This window comes from Protomyctophum bolini, assembly GCF_963924005.1.
Source record: "Protomyctophum bolini genome assembly, chromosome: 10".
Lineage (NCBI taxonomy): Eukaryota > Metazoa > Chordata > Actinopteri > Myctophiformes > Myctophidae > Protomyctophum > Protomyctophum bolini.
The window spans coordinates 35,098,513-35,107,131 of NC_137871.1; the positions used below are offsets into that span (position 1 = coordinate 35,098,513).

The 8,619-nt window shown below is 44.4% G+C and overlaps 1 protein-coding gene across 1 annotated transcript in view; it reads right to left on the bottom strand.

The window, feature by feature from the left end:
• The window catches only part of LOC308322050 (A disintegrin and metalloproteinase with thrombospondin motifs 2-like), a 171,764-nt gene extending 163,449 nt beyond the window's left edge, over positions 1-8,315 (bottom strand). The window contains exons 1-2 of the mRNA XM_080773238.1: positions 8,013-8,315; positions 4,546-4,964 (exon numbers count right to left, since the gene is read on the bottom strand). Of these exons, the coding sequence (XP_080629364.1) occupies positions 4,546-4,964; positions 8,013-8,106 (513 nt within the window). The 5' untranslated portion in view covers positions 8,107-8,315. The remainder of the gene's footprint in view (positions 1-4,545; positions 4,965-8,012) is intronic.
• Between the last annotated feature and the right edge of the window lie 304 nt (positions 8,316-8,619).

Below are 8,619 nucleotides of genomic sequence, written 5' to 3' on the forward strand. Positions count from 1 at the left end.
CGACTGCAGGTATAGCTATAGACTACTAGCTCATGTTGGCATGGAAAAGAACGCAGCAAGGCGGCCAGAGCTGCATAGACAAGTCTACATAATAATTATCTCAGTGCTGTAGGCCAGGGGTTCTCAGTGCTGTAACATTTCTGGCTGGGGACCCCAGTAAATGCTTTGGCCATGTCTCGTGACCCCCGCCCCGCCCCTCCCTCCCCACCCCCAATACAAACTGACTGCAAGAATAACCTAAAAAATAGAGAAAATATATCATAAGTTAATCTTATAAAACCATCTGAAACCAGATAATCATAATCATTTATGCATACTGTATGGTATGTGTACTATCGGTATGTAAACTCTTCATTTCTATTTTCCAGCCATTCAGTTACCAAATAATAAATAAAATAGGGGGTCGCGACCCACGGGTTGAGAACCACTGCTGTAGGCTATTCGCACTCTCGTCTGACAAAGGCAGTAGTTGTGGTACAGTAATATATATATATATATATATATATATATATATAGTATATTGTAGGGCAACAAATAGGAAACATTGCTGATCTACCATATGGTTTTTGTCCACCTATAAAAGCTTGTATAGTGAATGGCCAGAGTAAATGATAAAGACGTGAAAACATAATAAAAAAGAGAAGGAACTGAGCGGGGAAGATGAATGGAGTGGATTGGATTCTGTGAACGGAGGAGAGTCATCATCACACTGTAGAAAGGCTAGTGAATGTTCTGCCTGTGCGCGTGTGTGTGTGTGTGTGTGCGTGTGTGTGTGTGTGTGCGTGTGTGTGTGTGTGTGTGCGTGTGTGTTTGTGCGCGCGTGCGCGTGTTGTGTCTGAGGCAGAACGAAACACAGTATCCATTCTAGTGCAGCACTTAGGGCTAATACATCCAAAAGGTAATGCAAAATGATGTTTAAATCCCACTTTGATGAATGAATGCATCCATCGATCAATACCTTCAGACAACATTCCAACAGTTTCTACTAGTCATTAAGGACTATAATTACATAGTCATTGGTTTACAAAAACCTTGACCATTTCCCCCAAAATGCTTGACTTTTCTTCCCTTTTCTTCAAGCTAAAATTAATTAACTATAGAGTTTGAAATGAGAAGCTCTTCTTTTCCAGGTATAATATTGTTATCAATGCACACATTTCAGTAATACAGTAATCTTAGATAAATGTGACTTTCAACAAGATGAATTATATAGTCATTTTTCCACCATAAGAGACCACCATATAAATGGGGGTCTCTGAGATAGTAGAAATGCCATTAAATGGGAGTCCGTAGACTAATGCATGTCAAACTGGAGGTCCTTGAAGTTAAACGGGTTGAGAATCAGCGCTAGAGCCGTAAAAGTCTTCTCTATATGGGGGTCCCTGGCATATATCTTCTAATGGGGGGTCCGTGGGCTAATTAGTGTCAAATTGGGGGGTCCTTGACATGAAACAGTTTGGGAACCGCTGGAACCCCCAGGGGTCCCTGAGGGAGTCCCATGGGGTCCCCAGCTACAAATGATAGTTCATGGAACCAAATGGTTCCCTTATGGGTCTGTAACTCTGAGCGTGTACAAATGGAACATTATTTTGTACACTCTCAGAGTCAAATGAACATTGATTTTTACAGTAGGCCATAGAGGGGCCTGTCAGGCTGGAGCGAGGTGTCAGGCTAAGTGGCCGTGGCAGGTCCTGGCATCCTGCCGGCATATCCTCAGCTGCTCAGTGAGTCCCCAGTGTCCTCAACCCTAACCCATTCAGGACTGAGACCATGTCTTCCTGAAAATCCTATGATTCTATATTGGTGGTTCTTCTCAAAACCATTTCATGTCAAGGAAGGAACCCCCAGAATTACATGTATTTGGCTGCCCCGAGCCCCATCTGAAAATATGTTATTCCGAAGCAAATATTTTGAGTTATTGAAATACATATTCAAGATTTGCACACACTTTCACGATTTTTCCAAAAATGGCAGATCTACAAGGTCATAGCGCGGCACATCCTGGGGTCTAAATGGTCTTAAAGTGGTGAAAAGCTATGCGGTGACACAGAAGCGTCCTGGGGTCTAAAAGGACACAGAAGCGTCCCGGGGTCTAAAAGGACACAGAAGCGTCCTGGGGTCTAAAGGAGACACAGAAGCGTCCCGGGGTCTGAATGGGCTAAACGGATCCAGTTGCTGCTACTCAGCTGTACTGGCGGGGCTGCGTTGAGCAGAGCGGCGCTGACTAATGAATACTTTACCTAATGAGGGGAACTCCATCTCACCACGGCTCACACACACACACACACACACACACACACACACACACACACACACACACACACACACACACACACACACACTTCACTCATTTTCTACTTTGGTGTGTCCCCTCGTTTTCTACTTCTGGCCTCCTTACATTAATTGCACTCGTCTTTTTCACCCACTTTGCCTTTTTTCATCAGCTTGCAGAGCTGTTCAATGATCGGACTTTCTCTAGTCTAGTCACATGGTCTATAGCGGCGAGATTTTCACCATTGGTTGGCCTCTAAAGCCAATGGGACACTAGCTCTATACGGCCAATAGTGAACTAAAGCCCGCTATCCTCTCCCCCAATCGCTGGAGACTGCAAACTCGCCCACAGAAATCCCCACTATAAGCTACAATATGCAAGAGAAAAGTCCTGACGTCACTTTCTCATCCCTCTGGTTCACGGAAGTCATTTCTCTGTATGGAGAATAACATGTCTTAAAATCGTCTCATATAAGGATTGTGGTCTAAAAATAAACAATTATGGTTTACGACGGTCAGTGACCCATATATGATACAGTCTGCATGCTTCTATAGCGAAAATGTAACTAATTCAGTAGCAGTAACAATAGAGGGTATGCGCATGCTTAAAGTGAATGGCACATCGAGTGGCAAAGCAACATGTCAAGGCCAGAAAGTAGTTTTTTGCCACTCAGGCATTCCTGCGTAACTTCCAGGTTTGATGATGATGTCACACGCATACCCTCTATAGCGTTTTCTCTTAGTCAGTTGATTGATTGTAGCTTTAATAATCACCGCAGACTATACTGCTCGGCAAGTGGTTGACAGACAAGACGCCACATGTAGCCTGAATTGCTTTGATATTCCCTCTGTCCTTTACATGAAGGGGAACAGAGAGAGAAAACATGACTCAGGTATTTCAGACGACAGCCTTCTCCATCAGGCTGAAGGACAAAATTCTAGTTCAAATAAAAAACATGACCCCGGAGATGACCTCTGACCTCTCAGGTCAAACCAACCAGTCAATGGACACGTCAATAGTCGCTTTGTTTAATTGGCACGTGTACATATATAATCTAATATAATATAATATATATGTATATATTAGGAGTGTAACAATACTGCATCGATTTCAACTATATCGATATGCGAACAGCAACGTGTTGTATCGTTTGACCTTGCATGGCATCGAATCGTTTTGCAATGCAAATAATCGATTGTATCGACTACTTGTGCGTTGCATTTAGCAACTGTATGAAGAAAAATAACAAACATTACTTTTCCATCCCATATCGCTACACCTGGTCTTGATAAACTTGATAAATGTATGGAATCTCTGTGCTAATGTCAAGGTGTGGGTTTGGCCATATTGTGTTCAAATACAATATCAATGTATTTGCCAGAGAATCACGGTTTACTTATTTGCATGCATGCATAGTAAAGTTTCACACAGATTTGTTTTTATGGCAAAATAATTACTGGATATATTTGAAATCATTGAATCATATCGCCCTGAATTAGCCAATATCGGCCATGTATCATGATGTGTACCAATATACAGGGTATGGGCATATACTAATGACATCAGGGAGCTCCATATTTGGGCATGAAAGCGACCAGGACAGACAGATACAGAGATCTCCATATACGGAATATAGGACAGAATATATAATACAACAATTACCTCCAAACTTCAGCAAAAACAAGCCAGTCCAGAGCTTTATACCACAAGTGTTACCCAACAGCATCACACACACACACACACACACACACACACACTCACACACACACACACACACACACACACACAAGATTGCGATAGATTCGGACATGTATGCGATCTCATTTCAACATTTGAGCAAGAATCCATTTCACTTACTCTTATGTTTTTTGCTACAAGAGAGAGACTTTAAGAGAGGTTCAAGTCAAGCACTTTGATGTGGTCTGTTTAAAGCCACAGTAGTTGGCTCCAGGTGCCACATTTTGAACGTGGTAATGTTCAACTGCAGACAATTTCCTTGGGGAAATGAAGTGAGGAAGTGAGGGGCGCTCTTACCATCATACTACATCACATTCCGTGCTCAGCCAATCAGTTGATCACATTCCGCTCACACACACACACACACACACACACACACACACACACACACACACACACACACGCTCCTATGCAAAGCTCAAAAAGACAATTGCGTGAGGGAGGGAAGGGAAAATCGAAGATTTTGAGCAACAAGAATGGCACAGCAGCAGCACCGACGGCACCACAACAGCACCGTGAAACATGAATCCACTCACCAGTCCGTCACAGTTGCTGATGGCCACCGTGGCTCCCGGCGTGTCGCTGATGTCGCCCACGTAGAGGCAGCGTGCGCTCAGGGGCTCCGAGCGCCGCCGCTGGGGTCCGTCGGTGCGGCTGTCATCGTCCTCGTCGTGCCACTCCATCTTGGCTCCGGGGGCCACCAGCCTGGCGTTGGGGCGCAGGCGCAGGTGGAACTCCCGGCCGAAGACGGTGACATTGTAGAAGAGCCTGTGGTCCGAACCGTCGGCCCCTCCTCCCTCCTCTCCCCCTCCTCCCCCGGCGGCCTCCCTCTTATCCCGGCGCCTACGGGGCTGCCCTCCTCCCGCCGAGACGACATGCGACAGGAAGCGGCCCTCTGCGTCCACGCTGATAGGCCTCACCAGTCCATACTCCCCCAGGACATGCTGCAGGGAGTCTGTGAGAGGGGAAGGATTAGTGTGTTACACACAGGAAGTAAAAATTTTACTTTACAGTCGGGTGCTGAGTGGTTGTTGTTGTGTTGTGGTGCGGGGGCGGGGGGTTGAGGAGTAGGCAGAGTGACCAACACAACATCATGGTCAAGGTTCAACTAAATTGTCAACATTACCAATTGGTATAACCAAACGGCTAACACAGCTATATAGTCCCCAGAATACCACGTTAATGCTATTGTCAAGTAATCTATGTTTAAAAACTAAGTTGCTTAAATAACTATAATCTCTAACACTGAGTGCAAGAGCTCAAGTGCAATATGTGCAAAATGCCAATATAGTGTAACTTGTGTAAGTCTGATGTCCTGCACAGTCTGTGTGTGCATGTGGTGTGGATAGATTAGCATGTCCTCCACAGTGTGTGCATGTGGATAGACATTACATTAGACTGTCCTCCACAGTGTGTGTGTGTGCATGTGGATAGACATTACATTACAATGTCCTCCATAGTGTGTGTGTGCATGTGGGTAGACACCTCCACAATGTGTGCATGTGGATAGACATTACATTAGACTGTCCTCCACAGTGTGTGCATGTGGATAGACATTACATTAGAGTTAGACTGTCCTCCACAGTGTGTGCATGTGGATAGACATTACATTAGAATCCTGCACAGTGTGTGCATGTGGATAGACATTACAACAGAGAAGATGAAGAGGGCGGGGTGGTACGAGAGGGGATGAAGTTGAATAACAGAGGAATACATTTTGATTGGAAAGGGAAAAGTGACAAACCATGGGGAGAGAAAAAGAGGATGATTAGAGGATGGAAAGGAGAGGAAGAAGGAGAGGAGAATTATTATTATAGGATAAGATTATAGAAGGTCAAAATTGTGATGCTTCTGTTTTTAACCTTTTATTGACTATTTCAAGTTGCGTCACGTGGAAATTATAGCAATGTAATCCACACTTGCACACACACACACAACAATGTACTCACTCACATACGCGTGCACGCACGCACACGCACACACACACACTGTGAGAGGCATCATGCCCCACCCCTGAACTCCGAAGCGACCAAAGTGCTCTGTGTGTGTGTGTGCTGCGCACGGTATATAAGGCTATAGTGCATGTGCGGCAGTGCATGGTAGTGCACGGTGGTGGTGGTGTGTGTGTGTGTGTGTGCACGTGTGGAAACAGCAGTCTCAGCACTGACACCTCATGCTCTCTGCCAACATCACCGTCAGCGTGCACGGAGGAGGAAGTCACTTCTATGTCCTAAAGACCTCCGACGGAAGCAGACAAACTATTCCCACAAGATGAGACGACAGGAACGACAACGGTCTTTGTCAAAACACCAAATTGTGTTTTGTTAAAAACGTACTGAACAAAGTGAACATCATCATCATCATCATCATATCATCATATTGATGATTGTTGCCTCTAATAATTGATTGATTGAAACTGTTATTTAACAGATTGGGTATACAGTTCAAGGAAGGTACAGGTCAATACAAAACCTGCACGCTATAAGAGGATAAATCCAGAACATGCACTTATAAGACTTGTTCAGATCAGGGTCCTCCATTTTCAATTCATCTAAACATTTAAAGACATATACAAATATATACAAATAGGCCTATACATCTATCTAAAATAATGATCACACGCAGCCTGTGCCTAATTTATGTTGTTTGCTTGGACAGCTTTAAAAGGCATAAAAACAAACGACAATGTTCACCTTCATAACAATTCCGATTCGTTCTATCATTCACATCCATGGCAACAACAACAGCCTATATGGCTCTGGGCTGGCAGGGCTGAATTATGGTTCTTTGTAAAATGTGAATTTATGTTCCATAATTATGAGGGTGTGACATGCACACACCTCTCCTCTCTATAAGACACTGGAGGAGCTTTTCAGAGGAGGCGACTTGAAAAGATGCTGCATGCTCTTTGAGACAGGCTCGCTTGCGCGAACGAACACACACACACACACACACACACACACACACACACACACACACACACACACACACACACACACACACACACACACACACACACACACACACACACACACACACACACACACAAAAAAACGATATACCTTATCTCAAACATATTGTTGTCGAAGGTGATCCTATATGCTTGGTGCAATGGGTGTTTTTTTTTTTTTAATCAATTACAATAAATAAACCTAATTGAAAAGTTTATATATGGGAACAAATTATAATCTAGGAATCAAACAATCAACAATCAGAGTCAAGCAAATTGCCAGGCCTATATAACACACCGCTAAAGAGGAATGATTTGATAATGGTGTTATCAATAGGCTGACATCCGACTCGAGAGTCCTGTGACGGATCGATAACAGCAGAGATGAATCAGATAAGGGTCGGGCTGCTATACTTGCAGCAAATGAACGGCCGACAAGAGACAGACAGACAGCGATGCATCCTCCAGAGGAGATGCCCTTTAACACCTCCTAAATGATGGATTGATTTACCCCAAAAAAGCGAGATAAACGCAACCCTTGAGCGGCTAAAATGACCTATTATGTGCAGCCTAAAAACTCCCTGCATGATTGGATCAATTCAATTGAATCAAAGGGCTATATTGGCATGAGAAAACATATGTTTACATTGCCAAAGCAAAAAAAGTGGAACAATACAATCAAAACTAAATGTATGCAATTGAAAGTCAGAATCTCCAATAAATAAATTTCTTATAATACCGAGATCACTCGATGCAGATAATGCAGGAATACACACATGATTTATAGTAGGCTAGTCTCTCCCTGATGTCAGTGTCCGCCACATAAAGTGAAATAACATAAGTTGCAAAATGTGTCATTTATTGCTGTTTGAATAACTATGATAAAAAAAGAAAAGGAAAAAGAAACGCTCGTTTTATACAACACTTTACCCAAGAGACAACAAACGCCCTGTTTGGGCAGTCTTCTTATTGATACATGGCATGCAATGCATGCACAGGCGAGACAGTCAACATCAACAACGAGCACGTTTACGGGACTGTAGTGTAACATACCGACGCTACTGGCGATGTAAAGGCCGCTGGTGGTGTGCAGAAAGGCCGGCAACAAAACGATTAAGAATGTAATAAATCCAGACGAGAGACCCATGGCAGCTCCGAACTGCGCAGGTGAGAGAGTGGGACTTCTCCTTCGGGCTCCAGTGTGGTAAAGTTCCCTTGCACGCACACACGCACTGTGCCTGGCGCGACCCAGACCAGCCACACCACACCACACCACACCGCCACGACAGCACAGCAGCCCGCAACTAACTGCCAAGTGCACCGAGAGGAGAGCGCTCTCTCACTCACTCACACACAGACACACTCACACACAATCCCTCTCTCTCTCTCTCTCTCTCTCTCTCTCTCTCTCTCTCTCTCTCTCTCACACACACACACACACACACACACACACACTCCCCCTCTCTCTCTCTCTCTCTCTCTCTCTCTCTCACACACACACACACACACACACACACACTCCTCTCTCTCTCTCTCACACACACACACACACACACACTCTCTCCTCTCTCTCTCTCACTCCCTCCCACTCCCTCCTATCTCTCTAGTCTCTATCACCCTCACCTCTCTCTCTCTCTCTCTCTCTCTCTCTGACAACTCC